The sequence below is a fragment of the Erithacus rubecula genome (genome assembly GCF_903797595.1).
Source record: "Erithacus rubecula genome assembly, chromosome: 6".
NCBI classification, from domain to species: Eukaryota; Metazoa; Chordata; class Aves; order Passeriformes; family Muscicapidae; genus Erithacus; species Erithacus rubecula.
Window position 1 is genome coordinate 14,993,059 of NC_136688.1, and position 23,395 is coordinate 15,016,453.

Genomic DNA, 23,395 nt, shown 5'->3' on the forward strand with positions numbered 1-23,395 from the left:
GCCGCTCCTGCAGTGCTCTCAGAGGCGGTGGGTCTCTCTCTCTCGCCCTCTCTCATTCTCTCTCATCTCTCTCTCTCTTGCAGTGCCTAGTCCCCGCAGCCGGTGTTCTCTCTCTCTCATTCTCTCTCTCTCGTTCTCTCTCTCTCACTCTCTCTCATCTCTCTCTCTCTTGCAGTCCCCATCCCCGCAGCCGGTGCGCTCTCTGCTGCTCTTGCAGAGCGCTTGGCCCGCAGCCCAGCATGGCCCCGCGGGTGCGGAGCGTGGAAGCTCGGGGCCATTTCGTCTTTGTGCGGTGGGAGGACGGCAGCGAGAGCCGCTACCCGTGCGTGTGGCTGCGGGACAGCTGCCGCTGCCCGCGGTGCTTCCTGCGCTCGGCCGGGGCGCGGCGGCTGCGGCCGCAGCAGCTGGAGCTGGACATCGAGGCGCGGCGGCTCCTGCTGCGCGGCGGCGCCCAGGTACAGGGACAGCACCTGCGCGGACCTGCTCACCCCAAACCACACCGCTCTGCCCTAACCGCGCCGCACCTGCTCACCCCAAACCACACCGCTGCACCTGAACCGCACCACTCCTGCTCACCCCAAACCACACCGCTGCAGCAAACCGCACCACTCCTGCTCACCCCAAACCACACCGCTGCACCAAACCGCGCCACACCTGCTCACCCCAAACCACACCGCTGCACCAAACCGCGCCACACCTGCTCACCCCAAACCACACCGCTGCACCAAACCGCGCCACACCTGCTCACCCCAAACCACACCGCTGCACCCGAACCGCGCCACACCTGCTCACCCCAAACCACACCGCTGCACCCGAACCGCGCCGCTCCTGCTCACCCCAAACCACACCGCTGCAGCAAACCGCGCCACACCTGCTCACCCCAAACCACACCGCTGCAGCAAACCGCACCACTCCTGCTCACCCCAAACCACACCGCTGCACCAAACCGCGCCACACCTGCTCACCCCAACCGCTCAAAACGGCCACATGCACCAAACCACACCGCTGCACCCGAACCGCGCCGCTCCTGCTCACCCCAAACCACACCGCTGCACCGAACCGCGCCGCTCCTGCTCACCCCAAACCACACCGCTGCAGCAAACCGCACCACTCCTGCTCACCCCAAACCACACCGCTGCACCAAACCGCGCCGCACCTGCTCACCCCAAAACACACCGCTGCACCTGAACCGCGCCACACCTGCTCACCCCAAACCACACCGCTGCACCAAACCGCGCCACACCTGCTCACCCCAAACCACACCGCTGCACCCGAACCGCGCCGCACCTGCTCACCCCAAAACACACCGCTCTGCCCTAACCGCGCCGCTCCTGCTCACCCCAAAACACACCGCTGCACCGAACCGCGCCGCTCCTGCTCACCCCAAAACACACCGCTCTGCCCTAACCGCGCCGCTCCTGCTCACCCCAAAACACACCGCTGCACCGAACCGCGCCCCGCGAACCGCGCCGCTCCGCTCGGGGAGAATCAGCCTGGGCAACTCACATCTCTGCACCGTCCTGTGAAACTGGGGTTTATGGTTCTGTCATGCAGAGGCTGCATAAACCCAGCCTTCCGCTTTTGTAATATAATAATGCTTTAAAAATTCTACCATGTGCTTCATCACTAGTTGTTGAAAACGCAGACATCTCTTACATGCTTAATTACACTGACACTTTTTACTCTCTTTATTCTTTAAGTAAACGGCTTGAAAATCCAAAAAACGAATGGCAAAATGATGATGACCTCAATCCATAACAAAAATCAGCTTATTAGCAAATTTTCAGTGCAAAATAACCTTCATCTTAGAGCAAACACTCAAACCAAAGTTTAATCCAATAATCAGAATTGGGCTAATGTCTGTATCCCTGCCTACTTATCTACATTAACATTTCTTATTGAATAATGGAAGGTTATTGAGCAGGAGAAGATTGGAGCTGCCCTCCTTACAAATTTCAATCTTTCCTGATAGATAAAAACCTAATACATTATTCAGATTTTTATGTTTTATTAAAAGCAGTACATGGCTCCTTTGGCAATCTCATTTCCTTCACTTTATACTTAAAGATGTTTTAAACATACTGAATGTGCAGCAGTCAATCCTAGGTCAGTGGGACAGCCTTGCAGTTGGCAGAGGCTGACTCATGTGAGTGTCTCAGCACAGGGTCTCTGGTGAGGAATTCTGGCCTCCCAAGGTCATTGTAGACAAAATTAAGGCAATGTAAATTCATTATTTTATTAGGCAAACTAGGAGTTGTCTGCTTCCACTTAGAACCTGATGAAAGCACAGCACTAGTGCTAAAATGATACTGATAGTGTTCTACCCTGTGTGAATGAGCAGAGTCATGTGAATTGGGAACTGATAGCTGCTCATCCACCTTAAAAATTCAGTTGGAGGTTTGTGCTGGATTGAGCTCTTTCAGTTCCTGACAAGCAAAGCCATGGGCTTGCTTCCCATGTTTCTTTGAACTGAAAAACCCAACACTTTTAAAAAGATAGAGGGAAGACTTCAAAAGTAGGAGACAGATTTCTCTCCTAGCAGAAGGTCCTTTTCTGTCTCATTCTTTTTCTCTTCTCACAACCTGTCAGTGTTTTGCAAGATATTTTTCTCTTCTGAGTTGGTATGAAGTGCTGTCCCCAGTGATATGTGCCAGTTTTTACAATTCCCTTCTCTCTATTAAGTGCAGCTCCCACAGTGAAAACAGTCCACACAAACCAGCAAATTAAGTCACAGGTTGTAATGAAAATGAACATTTACAAGAAGTGTCAGAATTTGGATGGTGCTCCAGCTGGATTTTCATTTTGCTATCATGCTTCAGGGAAAGTTTAATTCTGATATTCTTGATCTAAGTATTACAATTTCTGCTGTTTCTAAGGGGTTTTGTTCTAGATTATGTTTTTCAAATATTTTTTTCTAAACTCCCCTTTCCCTTTGTGCTGCAAGATCTGCATTACATGGTCTGATGAACACACGAGTGAGTATGAAGCTGAGTGGCTGAAAGAACGATGCTTCTCTGAAGAAGCCAGAGCTGCAAGGAGGGCAGAGCTGTTTTTGCCAGGTAGGAATTAAATCCCTGTCTGCCATGCTTGTGTCAGAAGGGGTTTGACACTGACAGTCCTGGCTAGAGGTGTCTGAGTGAGGACCAGGTGTACCCAGATTATCTTTTCCCTCTTCTATACCTCAGAGAAGTACAACTAATTGGGCTGAATTTGCTTTCCTGAAAGCCTTTTCTTTCCAGAAAATGTTAGTAGGTGTCACAAGTGAGTCATGGGCCAGCAGTGTTCCGTGACTATGCAAGTGCCTGAGTGCTGCTTAAAGTGTTTAAATTTTTCTAAATTTTTCTGTGAACAAAGGTTATTTGGAATTGCAAGGGAATTGCAAGCAAAATATTTTTTTTTTCCATTTCATGGCCTTCTTGTTTAAAAGTAACTGAAGCATAGCAGTGTGTAGTGCTGAAGGTCAGGTTGTGTTTGCTTTGCTTCCTGTGCATATTTTAGTGGTAAACTGTCTTTTGATCACAAAGTATTGTGTACAATTGTCTTTGTCACATTTACCCTGTACAAATCACTCACCCTTTAAAGTGAATGCTTATAAACCCACTAGGTTTGGCATGATGCATATCATTATTACTCTGACAGCCTTTCAGACTGAGCATGAAAGTGTGAAAGTTCCAGGATGCCTGTGACTGCTCTTGACAGTGTTCCTGTGAGATCTGCTGCCTCAATCTGTGCATCTGTGTTCAGAGGCAAGAATCTGCTAAAATAGGACATTACTGATTTAAAACTTCAGTGATGGGAAATATTTCCATTTGTTTCAGTGGATACTATAATAGACTCTTCATAGTTCAGAATGGAACTATTTTTATATTACCCCCTGGTAATATAAAAATTTGTATCTACTTTAATTTTGGCAGAAATGAAATGTTTTGATTGCTATTTTGAAGGGTTTGGCATGCTTCCAGAGTGAATATGGTGAAGATACAAATCTATTCAGGGAAACTAGACTTGATGTTTCAGGTGGTAAGAACTTTTATTTGTGAAAATAAATATGCTACAAAAGGTAGCAGGATGTTTTGTAGCCTTTGAAGAGATCAATGTAAATTGAAGATTGCTTTAATTAACACCCAGACAAGATAATCTAGATCTCAGGTTGTGTTCATTGGCAAGGGCATTAATTACTGAGATTTCAAGAATTCAGATGTCATGCTACTTTTTTCACCTGTTATGGAGTCCTAGCTGGTTGTGCTTTGCCTTCACAACTGTGCATGTGCACAGTGACTGCTCCTGAACACAGTGCATGGTTTGGCAGCCAGTTCTCTGCTCTGCCATTGCTCTTCTCCATTGGACCTATCTAGGTAAAATATTCACCAGGATGTGTTTCACTCTTTGGGCAATGCTTCTTCAAGCTGTGTTTCACGTGGTTTGTCTGAAGAAACTGAGTGTATAAACATTACACCAATTAACTGGCTTTTTTAGTAGTGTCATTCAGCTCTTCCTCACATTCTTAGACAAGCCCTGGCTCATTGTGCTTCCACCTTCTTGCAATTTTTCCCAGGTTTCAGTTGCTGCAGCCTGTGAGTTTGCTTGCTGGCTGTTTGAGATCAGTTTTTTGTTGTGTGTTGTGGTAAGTTCAGATACACTTCCCTGTGGTGAGTGGAGATGCAGGCTGGAAATTGCATGTCCTTAAGTATCTGCTCATCTCCCAGCAGTGTGATGTTACAGACAGTGACACAGAATGCCAGCCCTGCATGTTGATTCACCAAGAGAAACACAAACTCACCAGAATGCTGCAGTTAAAGGTTAACCTTCACTGCTGACATTATTGCAGCTGTGGCTAACTCTCTTCCTTTTGCAAGTGCTTATTTGCTCTCAGTGCTGCTTTTTTAAAAAAAACATGTTTTCCCATCATAGTTTCTGATTCAAAGAACATAGATGCCAGACATTGTGTGAAACCCAAAAAGAAGAGCAGGTCAGATTTTCAGTGCATGATGAAGTGACTATAAATAACCCTATGGCAGTATGTCAAGATTTCCCTTTCAAAACATTGCCAGATCCTATCCATACAACATGCAAATTCAAAATCTGCTGTTTGTGTAGATCAAGGCTAATTTCAGCCCAGCTTACTGCTGCTCCCAAAAGAACAGCAAGAGTCATAGTCTACTTCTGCAGCTGAAGAAGTAGACTTTCTTCTTTGTTTACTCGAGTTCTACCCAGCAGATGTCACAGGAATGATTTAGCATGTCTGTAATTCAGATGCTGGTGTAGTAGACAATTGTGAGAGACACTAAGGATGCCAGTATTCCACATTAATTTCATTTGCTGAGGCTCATTTTCCAACATGCTGGCATACCACCATCAGGATGGGACTTGGGGGTTTGGGGAGGTGGAAATTAGATAACACCTAATATGACATTTTCCTGCTGGATGGGAGAGAAGATTCTGCAGAGCTAGTCTGTAGTGGTACTTAATATTTTTAACCTTAGGTTAGATTAAGGTTTTAACAGCAGTTTAAAGGTTTCAGGTTATGATAGTTCTTTAAAATGTGATTATATGATGCTGGATATATATATATATCCATATATGTGTGTGTATATATATATATATATATATATCCAGCTCCACAAAAGTTTGAATCAGGAAGTTAACATCATCAATGGTGTTTTCAGTTTCTCTGCTAAGTCCTGAGAGATGGTAACTTTAGGAGGATGAAGATAAAAGTAGTTTTTTACTTTTAAAATGTGTTCATTTGAATTTATCCTGCAGTAATAACTAATAAGAATGTAATGAGATGAGTTACGCTGCCACATACATAACTCACAATACACTTGACTTTCAACAAACATTAAAATACATGCTGTAGACAAAATAATTTTAGATGAAGTAATTTACTCTAGTGATGTCCAGACTTTCTTACATTACTTCAGAAGATTTTGATCAGCATTTTCCCAACTTGTGTAGCAGATGCTGGGTAAGTCCTAGTGCTGGTGCATGCACACCTTCTGCAGGTACTGAGCAAAGGCATCTTCTCATTTTATGCCAACTCTAATGTAGATAGGGCTCACCTGGTATGATCAAGAAATGGGATTTTTGTTTCCTCTTTCCTTTTCCCTCTTGTGGCTTATCAGTACAGACAGAAAAATGAATACACACATTTATGATGCACTGTTAACAAAGAAATATTCCTTTCAAACTGTCCTTTCATTCAACTTCTGACCTAAAATTTCAATATTGCAGTGTCTTGCTGAATTTCATCATAGGTTTGCTTGTCATCTGTGCAAACTCAGGGACCCATTCCAGATGGTTTGCAGGATTGAGAAATATTCACAAATACACAGAAATCCCACTAACCTCCTGCTTTGGCTGTGTCCTGAGTTTTGGTGCTAAACCAGCCAAGAACTTGTTTCTCTGTTTCCTCCCTTTCAGAACGCCAGTACTGGGGCTCAGACCTTCAGCTTCCCAAAATGCCTTTTGAAGAAATCATGTGCAATGATGAAAGTGCATACAAGTGGCTGTGCACTCTAAAGAAAGTAGGAATTGTTCTGCTGACAGGAGCTGCTGCAAGGCAGGGAGAGCTGATTAGACTTGGCCACAGGGTTGGGTTCCTGCGTCTCACGTTTTATGGGTGAGTTTGTTTTGTATCATCTTTGTTTTGCCAGTGTGGGAATCACCTCCAATCTTCTTCATCTAAGCTTGCTGTATCTGTTTTGTGGATTAATATATTAAAGCAAGGTGTAAGATTCTTTCTCTATATATTAGAAAATTTGGCATCAAGTTTATGTAGGGTACAAGAGAATTGCTGTCACAGGAGGGGTATGGAAAGAAGAGCAGCAATAACATTAACTGATAAGAGAAGAAAAAGTGTCTAAAAACAAATACTGTCAATACAGGGCAACAGTGAGACAGACTTACTTATCTATGCCATGAAACAAAACCAGAAATCCCTCATCCGTCCTGTTCTGAACAGAGGAAGTTATCTGTTTGTAGCTAATACTTATAATAATTTTCACCTCTGAAACAGAAGTTCATTTCTTACAGGCATCCAATTCTAGGGTGGTTTTTACAAATCTAATAAAATAATAACTTTGGGTAATTTCCTTGCTATTTCACTGTAAGCCAAATACATAGCCTACAAAATATGATAAATAGAAGGATAAACTTGGAATTGGAGAACTTGACAAATTAAACATTAACTCAACAGAATCCTGCATTTTAAACTGAAATGTAACAGCAATGAATATAATTCTAACGCATGAAGGAAAAAGCCTTTCTTCTTGTCTAGATGTCTGCTTGGTGTGACCTCCATTAAATTGTCATTACTGTAAAGAGTGGAAACACTCCCTCTATCAGCCATATAACAACACCAAGAGTTTCCACCTCTTTTAATTAACCTTTTTCTTTCCATTATGGAGGCCCAAGTGCATGAAAGAAGTCTCCAGTCACACCACAGTTCTCTTCTCCAGCTCCTCATGCTGGAGGCTTGGGCTTTGACCAAAGCTCCCTGTGTGGAAGAAAAGCCACTGCATCCCTCACAAACCCTGACAGCACAGAAGAATGGCTGATTTTACAAAGCTTATGATGACTCTATAAAGTGTTATCACTCCAGAAATTTTATAGATTTCATATAAATGAGACAATCAAAATGTGTTAAATTGTTTCAAAACCATCAAGTGACTCCATAGCCTACTAAATTAAAGATGGAGCAAATCTAGCTGCCTTCAGCACTAATTATAGGGATTATATAAAGGGGCTATTTTTTGGCTGTCAGACTGTGGAAGTGTGGTTGAAATTATCATACTTGAGTACTGAGGTCATGTGATGATGAATATGTGCAGTTACTCAAATTATGTACTGATGAGCATGTGCCATTCCAAATAATAAAAGTTATTTCTCCTAGGCAGTTTGCAAATATTCAAGGGGGTTTTCCCTCTGGCAGTTGCAGAAATCTAATTTTAGCATTTTGCATAATTTCTATAGTAAATAAAACTCCTATAACAAAAGCATTTATATACTGTATATAAATATTATTTAGTCTATTTTCTTTTTAAACCCTTATTAAGTAAAGCTAGGCACACACCATCTGGAACATACTTGGTCTATAATATTCCACAAGGGAAAATGAGTTCCATCATTTCTTTTCAGTCAGTGTGTGCAATTATATGGACTCTGTATGGTAAATTACACTTTTCCAGACCAACATCTGGATCTGTAACATACATTTGCTAAGGACTGTCTTCAATCATGTGAACTTGGTGTAAACAAAATCTGCGGGTCTGGGTCTCAAATTGTGCTGCATGGTGTGTCCCTCAAAACACATTTTGCCTGTGCAGCACCATAAGATATTATGTCTTTGTCATACAGCTGTCACTTACTTTTTTCACTGCAGTTGTTAGAAAAGTTTTTACTGAATTGTGCCAAATTCCAAGACAGAAGCTATGTAATAAAATAAACATAGCCAGTTCTCAAAAAGGCTGCCATAGAAAGGGAAGAAGTTTCAAAGTCTTTCATCCAGACATTTCTCTCCAGGAAAAGTCTTCAACTTACAGGAAAGATTCCAGTAAAGGATACTCTATATTTTCTTAGATTGTAATAAAATAAATATTAAAAATAACTTTACAAATAACTTTAAAAATAAATTCAGGGGAAAGCTACAAATTTTGTATTTCATTGATAATGTGCTCTATGTGGCAGAGGGAAAATGGAAGGTTGCTCAAAAGAAATGGGCCAGCTTCTACTTGCTTATTTCTGGAGCATCAGCACTGAGATGATTTCTATGGCAGAAGCATCTTGGTTTGTGTCTCCACTTCAGCAAAGTGCCACCAGTGCAAAGCTGTCATTCTTCTGGTGCCAGATGTGCCCTGACACTCTGCAGTTTATCTGGGAGTGCTGAAATAACTGTTGGGGTAGAGGGACACTGATGCATCCTTATTTCCTCACAATGTTAGGATGTTTTCATGTCCAAAGATGAAATTACTCTTGCAGTGTGATTTCACAGTTTCAGTGTGTACTCTCTGGCATGCTGGCTACATGTTCTAACACGTTTTCTCTTTTCCCTTTGGTTATCAAGACCAACTTGGCAAGTGCAAGACAAAGCAGATGCTAATAATATAGCTTATACCACTGGGAGACTCTGTTTTCATACTGATTATCCAGTTCTGCAGCATCCACCTGGGGTAAGTTGAATTTACTGACTTTTTCACCCCTCAAAAGGGGAAAGAGAAATGTTTCTATAGTGTCAAATATGGTTAGGGATCAGTGGTTCTGAATTTTGTCTGAAAAGAGCAATGTAAAAATAACAATATAATAATCTGCATATGATAATCTATATACACATGGCTATGCAATTTTTACAGCATGATGTAAATTCAGCATAAATTTCCCATATATCCCATAATTTTTAAATTAAATTCACAAAGTATTGAAAATATTTCCATATGAGAGAACTTTAGGGTGCTTTATATGCTGTTCTCATTATTTCACAGAAGTTAGGTGTCCAAATGCTACAGTCAGGTTATGACATTTTGGACTCATCTCTTAAGCTCAGGAGGGGAACAGAGAAAGAAATACAATTAAGATTATATATTCTGTTTTCTGTGGATTGGTACAAGATAAACACTTGTTTGCCCTTTCATAACAGACAAAAAACCAGGGACTTTCTGTAAAAGTGGACAACCACAGAAAATATGTTTTCACCCAGGCCTTGTCATATAATGTCACATAATTCCAGAGAACTGGACAATAGTATGAACAGGTACAAAGGAACACAGATAACCCTGGAAAGTTTCCACTATAAAACCTCCCTTCTGTTGCTCAGAGTACTCTGTTGTTTCTGTGTTTAAACAAAAAGTTAATGTGATTTACCCATAGGGAAGTACCAAACACTTCACAATAAGATTATCTTTTCATCATTTAGATACTGTTCATTAATATGGAGAAAGAATGGAATAGGCTTCATTAATAGAGAACAGATGTGAATTAGCTCACTGTCCTGGCTGTGCCAAAGCTCACACTCTGCTATGAAACATTAGAAAAAGATGTAACCTCTCTCATTCAAATGTGCTTGTAGGAAATAAAACTACTGAAGTACATTGCAATGGTTTTGAACATTGTCCTGAGTGTGCTGTTTTCTTTATGTAATTACACAATATTTGAATTCTGAAGTTGTATATAAGCCACAACAACCCCCTGCAGCACTACAGGCTGGGGGAATGGCTGGGGGAGCTGGGGCTGTCCAGCCTGGAGAAAAGAGACTCAGAGTGACCTGATCCCTCTGCAGCTCCCAGAATGGAACCTGTGCTCAGCTGGGGCTGCTCCTGTTCTGACAGCAACCAAGAGCATGAGATGACGCAGGCTTCAGCTGTGCCAAGGGAAATAGAGACTGGATATCAGGAGAAAGTTTTTTACTGAAAGAGTGATCCAGTACTGGAATGGTCTGCCCAGGGAGGTGGTGGAGCCACCATCCATGGATGTGTTTATAAAAAGACTGGATGAGGCACTCAGAGCCATGGTCTATTGAGGTGTTGGGCATGGGTTGACTTGATGATCTTGAAGGTCTCTCCCAACCCATTGATTCTGTGATTTATTACAAATATTGAGATGTGTTCTTAAAGGATGATGATTAATTTCAGAGCTGTCCCATTTAGAGGGAATCCCCACAACATTCCATTACTGCAGCCCTCCTTGGCTGGCCAAGCTGTGCTTACCTTGCACAAGGCCAGCTGTGGCCACAAAAAAAAATGAATTTGTTGCCTTGTGCTCCTTCAATGGGCTCTTTGCCCTGCCCAGCTTCAGTTTGCCCTTCATTGCCACCACCAAGGTCTGCAGCTCCAACAGGTTAAGGAAAAACCCTGTTCCAGTCCTCTTTGCCACCCTGAGGGGGTTTTGGTTTGGGCTGAGCTTTTGGTTGGTGAGTTGTTTGGCTTTTTGGTTTTGTTGTTTATTTGTCTGAGCTTCTTGTGTTTGTGGGGTGTTTTTTGTTGTTGTTGTTTTGGGGATTTTGTTTTGTGTCTTGTTTGCTTTGGTTTGGTTGGGGAGTTTTTGTGGGTTTGTTTGTTTGGGGGGTTGTGTGGGGTTTTTTGGTTGGTTGGGGTTTTTGCCATTTTGTTATTTTGTTTGCTTGTTTCAGTTGTTGTTGGAGTTTTTTGGGGTTTTTTTTGTTTGGTTGGTTATTTTCTTATCCTAGTCATCTCAGAAATTCATGGAAGGGCCAAGTGACAAAGATAACATTTGATATGACAAGTGCATTTTGTGTCATTTGCAAGTTGAGCAATTAGTTTGTGTGTTATCTAGACCCACAGGGAGTTTTACTGCTTGTGACAGCAGCTCAGACTTAGACCAGTGCAACATAGAGCCCAGCTTAAGCTTTTTGTCCATCTTACACCTTGGCAAATTCATTGTAAAGTGAAATGAAACTGTCTTAATGATACTTTATCACAGAGACAGACTTTCTCTGATAGCCACTTCTTCCCTTCTGTGAGTGGATAATTAACATCAGGTTTGTTTCTGCAGGACAAAGCTAATGTGCTTTGTTGAGATATGACTGAAATGTATCTAAAATTATGCCACTGCAAAAAGAGAGACTCGAAAGAATCAGGGCCTCTTTGTCACTGACTCACAGGTTGCAAGCATTAGGAAATATAATCCCAAAATGGGATGGATTTATGAACGTGCTATTTTAATTTTCTGCCTTTGTGATACTGGTGGCAGAGTGCTGTGAAGCTGCAGTAAATGAGAACTCAGTCTGTCACTGGGGAAAAAAAAGCAAACTAGAATAAAAGAACCACAGATGTGAGAGAACTGATACTAATAAACTATTAAATATGCAAGCTAATTATTGTTTTAAAGAGCTGTTAATTCATTCCAGGTTCAATTTCTTCACTGTATAAAGCAAACAGCTGCAGGAGGTGAAAGTGAAGTTGTAGATGGATTTCATGTATCCCACAAGCTGAAGGAACAAAACCCTGAGGCATATCAGATCCTGTCCTCTACTGCTGTAGACTATGTGGATGTTGGGGAGGATTACTGTGATTTTGCTGTGCACTGTAAACAAAGGATCATAGAGTGAGTAGTTCCAACACCTAAAAAGAAAATCCATGTCGTGTGGTAGATTGCAGGCTGGTAGGAGAAGGTCTGCTCCTGCCACCTTGTGGGAAAACACTGGTTTAACTGGGTCTGAGGTTTCTGTGGGGTTTTTGGTTTGCTTGGTTGGTTGGGATCTTTAATCTGTTTTTTTGGGGAGTGTGTGACTTGTTCTGTGAATTGTAGCACTTACTTGGTTTTGCCACACACAGACAAAAAATGATGTAATTACAGTAACTCCCAGGCACAGGCACAGCCAGATCTGTTACTAAATGCCAGTCAATGTACGTATACATCATGCCTAGGAGAGGTCATAATTTGAAACATTTAGATTAAGAATTATATACTATCAAAAGATGAAATGCAAATAATAATATTCTTTTCTGATTTAAAAAAAAAGTTTATGATTTATTAAAAAGAAGTTTACAATTAAAGAGTGTATAATATAGATTTTTGAGCAAATTGAGTGCCTACACTTTCTCCTGATTATCCCTTTTCCTAGTGAAGATTAATTAGAAAAATCCAATATCAATCTGAATTTTACTATAGAAACATACTGATATTCTAGCAGAATTCAGTAATTATTTAATCATCTTGAACTGTTTTAGTAACAACAGAATACATTAGTTTTTCTTTTTTCCTTTCTTTTTTCCCTTTCCTTTGTTTGCCAGTGTGGATTCCAGAGGCCAAGAAATCCGCATCAATTATAACAATGCAACAAGAGACACAGTGTTTGATATTCCTGCTGAAGAAGTGAGGCCATTTTATGCAGCTCTAAAGGAATTTGATGATTTATTAAACAGTGAAGAACACAAGTTTACTTTCCTGCTGAAACCAGGTCAGTAAGTTGCTTCTCCTCACAACAATTTTTCACATGTTTTTCTGACAGTCAAAATACATGAGCACTGCTTGCTTGAGGAACTTTGAGTCTTTCTATCATCTATTTTGTTTCATAAATATTATGCATTCTTACATTCATCTCATAGATTTATTTTGCCATTGTTACACTACAAAGAAGAAAACATGGAAGGGGGGAATAGTCTGCCTATAGATCAGTTAAATGTATCTTTACACTAAATCCAAAACAGCATTTTATGCTACATGCCATATTGGAAATTGATGTACAATAGCACATAGATGGGAAATACCATGTGTGATTCCATGTGTAGCCTTAATCTCTGTTCTTTTATTCCCCAGCATTAAAATAAAGATATGAAAAAGTAAAGATATGTAAAAAGTAAATTTATCAGTATACCTGACAGCCATATATACTATGTGTCTAAAAAGTCTGTGAGGAAACTGATCTCTCTATTGGAAACACACTATAAAATAATGTGTAAGATCACATTAATGGAAAAACAAAGTACTTTATATTATATTAGTGACATCAATTTTATTGATTTATACATTGAAATGGTGGTAGAAGGAATGGGCAGAAGATAAGAAACACTGAGTTAATTTAATTCAAGATTTACCATAATGGTGGCACACAAGGGAGAAAAAATAAATTGGTACTCTAGCATGAATTGTGAAATTTCCCAATTTTCAATGTCTTGACTGTGTTCTAATGAAATTCTCTTAACAGGGCAAGTATGTATGTGTATAGTAGAAATAGTACCAGACCGAACTAATAAAAAGTATCCTAGCGGCTTTCACACATTTCATTTATTTCACCTCCATGGATTTACTATAGTTGCCTTCTCCTCAAGGCTGGATTTTCTCAGTCTGGACTCCTGTACCACTCTGCTTTTTAGCTCCTCATGACACAAAAAAGGAAAGAAATGCCAGAAAGGCACTGAAGCGTGTTGCCTCAGTTGAGGAAGCGCGATGCTGTGTCTGCAGGGCTCCTCACAGCGATGCTCCCTAGCTGCAGCTGTGAGTGTGCCTGTGCTCTCTGGAGGTTGTGTGTAACTCCAGCAGCCCAGCAGTGACCTGGAGCATCCCTTCTGTGCAGGTGACGTTGTGACCTTCGACAACTGGCGTGTGCTGCACGGCCGCCGCGGCTTCCCGGCCAGCCCGGAGGCCACTCGGCTCCTGGAGGGTGCTTATGCAGACTGGGACGTGCTCATGTCCAGGCTCCACACCCTGAGGAGGAGGCTCCAGGGCAGCACCGACACTGCTGCCCACTAGGATCACCAAAATGCACTTTGTCTAAGCTCAATGGCAACAGCCAGTTAAGAGGAATGAGTGTTCCTTGCAGAAACTGACATGGCTTTGACACGGGCTTGGTGGAGCCAAGGGCTTTGAACTGACAGAGAGCAGGTTTGGGCTGGGTATCCATTAGGCACATTAGGCATTCCTTACTGTGAGGCTGCTCAGAGGAGCTGTGGCTGCCAAGTGTTCACAGCCAGGCTGGGCCTGGAGCAACCCGGGATAGTGAAAGGTGTCCTTGCTAATGGCACAGGAGGAATGAGAAGGTCCAGCCCAAACCACTCTATGAGTCTCTCATAAATGCATTTTTGATTTCTATAAGCTAAGAAAAAAATTGTTCATAACAATTTAAGATTCATCTGAGCCCTGTAAGTTTACGTGCATTTGTAAATGTGATATTTTCCATATAAAAATGGAGTGAATGTTGCAATTTATGACTATTAAGACATCTTGTGATTTATACCAGTCATTAATAGGGAAGAGATATTTTCCACTTGTATTCTGTACTTTTCTGAACACTTTTACTCAAATTCCTTTTTATTAAAAACTCTTATGGAACTGATTGCTGTTTGGGCTTGTATCTAACTCACACATAACATCTTGCACACAGCTATGAAGTCATTATTGTTAGTTACAAATCTTTGTAGATATTATTAGCCCTGGATCCATTAATGTTTGTCCTGTATACTTAAGATATAGTTAATATATAACCAAGCTCATAGCTTTGAACAGAATGGAGTACAAATAACGGTAAAAACTGATCATCAGTGGAAACATGAAGTCCTGCAGAAGTAAAATTCTAATTCCTGTAATACCTCAAGGAGCAGAATATCCAGTTAAACTGGAAAATTATCAGACTACCTACACAAACTGAATGCAAATAAAAACTTAATGCTTGTGCCTGAAAACCCTCTGCTCAACTTCTAGGTTCCAGCTACTATCTATATCAGAGATTTTAATTCTAAATTCCTTTGCCTAGTACTTTAGTTGTACTGGAAAAAGAGAGCATTTCTGTAATACCTGCAAATTAGATCTTCTGATGACTATTGATACCTGGCTAAATAATAAAGGAAGCCCCATTGCAAAGGGACACACAAAAGTTGGCTTTCCTATAAAAAGAAAGTAAAAAATATATCTATATTCCACCAGAATAGCAACTTCTTTTATATCTCATTTCAATCTGGTACTGTAATGAGAAAAGCCAGAGCTATAACAATAGATGTATTACATCATCTCTGTTTTACTTCTCTCTGGAGCAGAACTGTATTGTGTTTAATTGTACTCTAGAAATTTTAAGATCAGTACACACAAAAAATACCAGGGAAAGAGATGTCCTAAAAAACTTATGTTAACTTAGGTAAACATTGATCATCACACACCCAAACTCCTGCAAGTATAATAAATCCACCTTACCAAATCAATGCATTCTTTAATCAAAGTTTAATTTGAATTAGAGTAACAGTAACAAAAGAGGAGAGTTTTGTGAAAAAGATGGGCAAATCTCAGCTTTTTCTATTTTCATGCACATTTAAACAAAATTAGCTGCCAAAAGAGTAACAGTTAAGAACACACCTTTCCTACATCAGGAGCAACAAGGACATGCAGGAGACAGTGGAGAGGGATCCTCTCTGAAGTCTGATTCTGTAGTTTCTCACTGTTTCAGTCCTCCATGACCTTGGGAGTGCATCAAACCAAAACCAGGCACCAGTGCTGTGACTGCAGCCCCAAACCAGTGCTGAGCAGTTTCTTTGCAGAGTCTGAAAAGTTTAATTACATCCTATCCCATTCACCAGTGTTTCAGGCCTCCACAGTTCCTGGAACAGTTGCTTATTCTCTGCATTCCTGTATAGAGCACTATTCTTTAGGACTTATTTCTACATCAGTAGCCTGAGCTCACACCAGTCCACAGCTACACAAAATGTACTTCTTTCATTCTGGCATTTCATTCTATATTTAAAAACACTTCTAGGAATGAGTCCAAGAAAAATAAACTTTCTCAAATATTGAGCAGTTTCTGATTTTGGAAATCTTACCACGTTATTTAGATGGCCACCTATGAGCCCCTAGGCAAATTTTCAGTACTGTGAAACAAGGGAGACACACACTCCTTTCAGACCCACCGACATTTGATCATTTAAACAGCCACATACATTATGAAATTAACTCCTTGAAATTTTTACTCTATCCTCAGGCACTCCTTAAACAAAGGGTGCCTACATTTACTGAGTGAAAATATGTTAGTAAAAACTTCTTGCAGTGAAAACCACAGAAAGACAAAAAACAGCAGTTTAAAGTTTGAGCCACAGCTGGCAGCATCAGCTGGTCCAAGCAAGGAAGTTAGTAAGGGCTGTTATGACCCTCAATGACTCTGTTTTCTTTGTGGCTCTTTTACCCAACAACCAGCACCAAGCCCATAACTCAGACACACTATTTTTGGATTCAGCAATCCCAGTCCTTGGAACAAGATGCTTGGGTCTTTTCAATTACTCCAGTCTAAAAGCAATCCCTGTCCTCAGTCTTTGTGAATGTTACAACTTGTTGGATTTTTCTTGAAATGTGTCCATTCTTAAGAGCCAAACCCATGGAAAAAAGAACTGAAACCAAGTAACACATGGGAGCCTGCAAATAACAGGAGAGATACTGTGGCAATGTGTGACCTGAACCCTGCACATGGACTGGAGCACAATCCCCAGACACATCCTAAATGGTGCACACTAGAGCTTGTTTGTAGCTCAAAAGATCTGTTTACAGAGACATGATTTTAAACTTCATGGACTTGCTTTGGATGGCAGCAACTACTGTACATCTGGAACAAGCTTAAAAAAGGTCACAGTTGAAACTATTATTATTGAAACTCTATTATTATTTTATTTTTATATGGTCATAACCAGTTAAGCAAGCAGTTTCAATGGCTGCAGAAATTATCTCCTACCATGTTTCCACATCAAAAAGGTGCACGAGTGGATTTTCTGTTTCTGTTTTCTCTCTAAATATGGAGTTACTCAGGCTAACCTGAAACTAACAGTTCAAAAATTTTTATTCAAAGTATGCTGGCAACACAAATTAAACAAGCAGTTTCTTATAGAGATGTTATCAGTTTGCTCAGATCTGCATCCAGCCTTTAACTCAAATTATGATGTCTATCAGTTACACTCTGATCATCCCTGTAGAAACTGAGCACTTGTAGCCAGAATAACCAAATGCACAGATGATGTTGCTGCTGACAAAGACATCAGAGTCCTTTGTTCAGATCCATATATGCAGAGCACTATGTCACCAGTATACTTACTAACAAGAAATAGTAACTTTTGTGACAATGAAGACCCTGTGACATGCCAATAAACTGTAACTTCAGCCAGCAAAGCTTTGGCAGTGTTGGTAGCAGCCCCTGGCACAACTCCCCAGGTTACATGTACAGACACTCAGGATGGTCAGTAGCTGTTACTGCTTTGAGCTGAGATAAAACTCTACAAATTATTAGTATAAGTGCCACCCTCAATCCAATCCAAATACTTGGGATGACCAGATACAAAATCAAACTGCAAACATGCCACCCACACTCCAAACAAAGTATATTCTGGTTTTCTCAGGAAATAATAGAGGTATTTCCTGGGAAAGGTTTTTAACAGGCTGTGCAACTGTGACACCAGGAAAGGGGAAAAAAAAAAAAAAAAACCAACAAAACTACACAGGGTGAAGAAAATACTGATTCCCTTGTAGCTGAAAGATCTTTTACAGCTGGCAACAACCCAGACCAGATGTTCTTTATGAACAGCTTTTAGTCAACTAGAAAGTTTCATTGGAATAAAGAGAGAAGTATTACAAGAACAATGTATGGTAGTTTCCTCTCTCACTCCTTCTAGGTGTCCAGACATACTTGTATGCCTGTCCCTACAGGTCTCCTGTAGCAGGAGCTGCCAAAGATCCTGGCAAAAGTGGCCAAATCAATAGGTAAAAAATAGTAAAACTGTGCAATTTACCATTCTCTACTGGATAAATAGTTATCTGAAATACCCAGGTTTTTGAAAAAAACCAGTTATTATAATAAAGTGAGATATGGCAGCCAGACCACAAAGAACAGCAAAATGTCAAACATGAAAATAAAGGAAACTCTTGTACACAGATAGGATAGAATGGCCAGAGGATGAACTGCTACAACAGTTGACTTTGGCATGGGATCCTACTTCACTGCACTACTTCCTTCAGGTAAACTTCTGCCAGAAACACTGCTGGCCAGAACCCAAACTTTCATCTGACCAGACTCACTCAGCAGAGACCATTCAAACTGAGATGGAAAGAAGTATATTAAGAATATGAATCACCACTTCTTCCAGGCCTCACAAACCAGAATCTCATAAAGATGCACTTTCTTTGTTGGACCTTATTCCAAATCCATGGTAAAGTGGATGTTTCTAACTGTAAACAGGAATACTTCTGTATATGTTGTTTGAGGTTTTTATCCATCCACAATATTTTTTTTTCTCTATTTGTTACAACCATAAGAGAGAAGATGAACACACTGAACTAAGAGTGGTTATAGGGCTGACCTCAGATGAATCCAGCTTGTACCAACAGACTCTTTCACCATCCTGTACTGTATCTTCTGTTGGCAGCATTCATAATGTTCTCACTACAACTCTGCAAAATGTTATTTTGCAGAAATGTAACTCTGTAGGCAGGAAAAAAGAACAGTTGCTGCAGCTTTCTTCTAAAGTATTCAATTATAATGAAAACTCCAATTATTTAATATGATCAGGACAGAAATCTTTCAGCTCTGGCACTTACCCACTCCTATGATATGAAGGATGATCCTGATAATTAAAAAAAAATCTGTTCATCTCCTCTCCCACCCTATCAAACCACCAAGTTATTCACAAACACTTTATAAACTGGAAGAGGAAACTGAGCCAAGACCAACATGCTCAGCTTCAAAACTTATGTCATTCCCTTGTGTTGCATCACTTGCTCCCTTTTGAATCCTCATGAAGTACAAAACACAACAACATACATAAACTTTGCTTACCCTCAGTTTGTAACATTCAGGTTTAATTCAGGGCTTGAGCTAAAGGACCTTACTTCAGAACATTGAATTTGAGAATCTCCAAGGTTGGAAAAGTCCTTTAAGATCAAGTCTAAATGTCAACCTACCACCATCACTGCAACTTCTAACCCTCTAAGCAATATCACCCTGGAATTTTTACCCACACAAGATTTTAAGTGTTGTCATTTCTGATTTCAACAAAATATTTTAACTCCTCTGTATACTGTGCCCCCTTTCTAAATATAGCCTGAGTTTCCTGTCTGAAAAATTGGTCTGGCTTCAGACACTGAAATAGGATAATTCAGAAATTTTTTCCTCCAGTCATCTGATACTTTGGCAAGTGCTAGAGGGCAACAAATAATAATGCTACTCTTCATAATAATTCTGTTTACAGCTATATCCTATGAAGTGTAAATCAACAAAAAATGCAGATCAATTGCACAATGACTTTATTAACAAAAAAAAATTATGATACCTTTACACATGTTTAGCAATGTTCTATCCTGGACAAGATGATTCAGGGAAGGAAAAAGCACTCAGGTTTAGCCTCATCAAGAAACACTTACTGAAAATTGTCAGTTATGCTTTTCCCTAAAAGAAACAGCTCTTCTCAGATCAGAAATGCATGACACTGTGTTGATATCTGCCATTGTTAGCTGCATTTGAATACAACTTTGTGATTACAGAATAACACTGGCTCATACACTCCATAGTATCTCAGTCCTCCCCTTTTACACATGCCTTTCTCTTGCCCTGTGAGTGTGCTTGGTTTCTGTGCATTATAAAATTGTCTGGCTGTTCAGACCCAAATCACCTGAGATGATTTCCTGCCTGCAGCATCTTAATTACAATCTAAACATGGTTTGAATGTGAAGCCTTGTTCCAATTCCCCAGCCATGGGCAGGAACCCCTTTCACTAACCAGGCTGCTCAGAGCTCCATCCAGTCTGGGAAACTTTCAGGGATGGAGCATCCACAGCTTCTCCAGGCAACCTAGTCCAATGCCTCATCCCCTCTGAGTGAAGAACTTCTTAATATCTAATCTATATCTATCACACTTCATTTAAAAGCCATTCTCACTTGTTCTGTCACTTTGCCCTTGCAAAAAGTCTGTAGGAAAAATCAGTTTATCAAGAGTGGGGTCAAGTGGGAACCTGCAACTCAGAAGTCCATTGCAGTTCTCCTAAAATAGAAAATGTCAGGGCAGCCTCCCAAAATCTTTTATATGAATCTCTCTTTTGCTGAGGTACTTGGACCTCAACAATCCTGTACTTTAAGTCTCCCTGCAGATATCAGATATAAAATGTGCTGACAGCACAGATGTCAAAGACAACATACCTTCCTTTCACTCTGACAATTTATCTTTTTAGTAATAACAAGTTTTTCCACGGATTTTTGTGCCTAACTCGTGACAAGAGCTAGAAAAGAGAGTGAAATAAGCACAGAGGCAAGCCACAAGAAATGCTGTGGGCTGGCAGCATCCCAACAATTTGGGGAGCAGAATAAAGGGCTGCCTGCTTGCAGCTTCCTCCTGCTTCTTCTATCAAGTAAACAAGAACCCAAAGAACATTTTTAAAATGTTTTTCCATTAACTTGGCTTTCCAGAGCTTTGAACTCTTCCAGGAAGTGACAAGATATACATTCACATACCCAGTATAGATGTGTATACAAGTATATATATATCTATGTGTGTGTATATATATATGTGGCTGTGTTGGCAGAGGATGTCACAGAGAAGGATTGCTATCTCAGTCTCCAAAGAAAGGAAAAAAACACCCCTCTTGCCTAAGCTAGCAAAAAATGCTAGGCAAAAACCCCAAAAACACGCAGGGCACACAGCAGGAGAGACAGGGAGGGGGAGGCTTTGAAAGACCTGCAGAAGTGCCCAGAGGTCCCCCACACCCACCTTGATGCTGCAGCAACCATTTTTGGGCACAGAGATGATCAGGGAACAGAAATCCAGCCCACGACAATTAATGCCTGCACTGATGTGTTCAACTTGAAAAACAAATGGAGTTGAATATTTGTAGTCTAATGACACATGCAAAAATTTAGACATGGAACCTGACATTTAATCTTCACACAGACTTAACACATAGAATGTAATTTCTTGTATTTCACATGTGTATTGATATAGAAAATACAGTCAGATCCTTTGCCAGACGTTGAACTGTTCTCCTCAGCTGCTTTTAACTTTTGGAACCTCTTTAAAATGTGCAGATTAGCTCTTTTGTAAATATTTCAGCCAGTCATAAATATTCAGCAATATAAAGAACAGTAAGGTCACATACTTGCTTTCCATACCAGTTTAGCCTTTCCACAAGATTTTATGAAATATTTTGTGAAAATCAAGCCTCTAACAATGTAATTAAATATAGGCTCTTTTTCTGCTTTTATTAGAATTAAAACATACAGATTGAGATTTAAGCAACTGGTGAAAGGAACCCTCTGCAGAGTTTAAAAGTTGCCTCCTCAATCTGAAGAAACTTAGAAAAGTTTTTTAAAGCATATATACAACAAAAAACTTTATACATAATATCTACAGGAAGCATAATACTTCCCTGAACTAGGAATAAAAGGAAGCCCACAGCAGTATTGGTTATATATGTAGTTAAGACCATGCCAAACTAGCTGATATCTCAGAATTGACTGCACATTAATTGTTGCACCCCTCCCTTATATTGGTCAAGTGAGACAAGGAGAAAAATCCTTTTATTCCCTTAACCTGTCTTTTAAAACCTACCTGGAGGAGGAGAAATAGGAGATGAACAAAATATAAATAGGAGGTTAAGAAGCCAGCTCCAGGAGAGAAGGCCTGGAAGATGAGGTGTGCTGTGTCCCAGAGATGAAACATTTGCATTCCAAAGCACGTGAGGAGAATCAGCTTGCAGATAACAAAAGAGCCTTGAGATGCATCACTCCCAGAATTCATCTAAATGAAAAAAAAATCTCATTCATTGCTATCATAATTTTCATCTAAACAGAATAGATTGAAAATGTCTTTACAGCCAAACTCCTTGCCATCTGCCTAATGCACTGATTAAATTATATTTTCTTTCAATTATTTGCTTCACAGTATTTTCATTATTTAAATCAAGTTGAACAATTTCATATTGTACAAAACTAAAGCTAATGGGATCAGTAACATTATTTTCTATTGAATCAATAACTTGACAAACATCACAGAGCTTTAATTGATGCTAGGACTGTTTTGCTTGACAGAATTGTTTTCAGATACAAAAGTGCCCATCCCTTCTAAAAAAAGCAAAATTAGTGCTAGAGAGGATAATGATATCCCCATCATAAAAGGCAACAAGGAATGCACATTTTAGATACCTAAATCCAGAGAAGGTTCTTAAATGTAAGGGTGGAGGAATTGGAGGTTTGCTAAATATGATTTCAAAAATATTGAAGAATCCAGTTCATGTCATGTCTCCAGTTCTTTTTCAAGACTCAGCTTACCAAGAATCATACCATGTCCAGAATATTACAGAGCACTAAGACATCTAGTGAGTGAAAAATATATTGCAAGTACAGTATGTAATGTAAACTAAGCAGTGCTGGGTTTAGTTATGAGAGTAAGAAGTCAATGGGATCATTGCTGCAGGTTAATTATCACCACATGACTTTTTCCACTGTACATTTACAATTCTTACAGTTCCCAGGGAAAGAAATGACTCTGCACCAGAACCTACCTGCTATGGGATCTCACTGCCATGCTCTGGTCCCTCATCAGGTGCTTGCTTTAGTAAAGACCTAGAACAACAGGAACTCAGAGAAATCATATTTACTGGCATTGTCAATATTGCAGATCTGGCATTAAGTCCTACCCATTAAACACAATCCTGACATACTTATGACTACAGACCACGAGTATTTAAATTACAATTCAGAAATTGGGATGAATCACATGGCACAGGGTGTCTAAACCATCCCTTCAAAAGGAAACACAAACTTTTCACAACTGTGCTTACATAAAGTACAACAAAAACCTGGAATGACTTAATTCCTGATTAACAAAAAGATAAAACTAATTATTTTCCCTAATGACCTGGCAAACACAAAAATTTGTTCAAAATTTGTTTCAATTTGTTAAAAATATAGTTTCAAAAAAATTTGCCATCATCAG

General features: G+C 40.2%; 1 protein-coding gene across 1 annotated transcript; it reads left to right on the top strand.

Annotated features, from left to right (window-relative positions):
- Positions 1–225: 225 nt before the first annotated feature.
- On the top strand, positions 226–14,205 carry BBOX1 (gamma-butyrobetaine hydroxylase 1; the record flags this gene model as incomplete). The annotated part of the gene is made up of 7 exons (XM_079309970.1): positions 226–455; positions 2,945–3,059; positions 6,424–6,622; positions 9,065–9,170; positions 11,861–12,057; positions 12,747–12,913; positions 14,030–14,205. Exons 1-7 carry the CDS (start codon positions 240–242, stop codon positions 14,203–14,205), a joined length of 1,176 nt encoding a protein of 391 aa, XP_079166096.1. The 5' UTR covers positions 226–239.
- Positions 14,206–23,395: the final 9,190 nt, after the last annotated feature.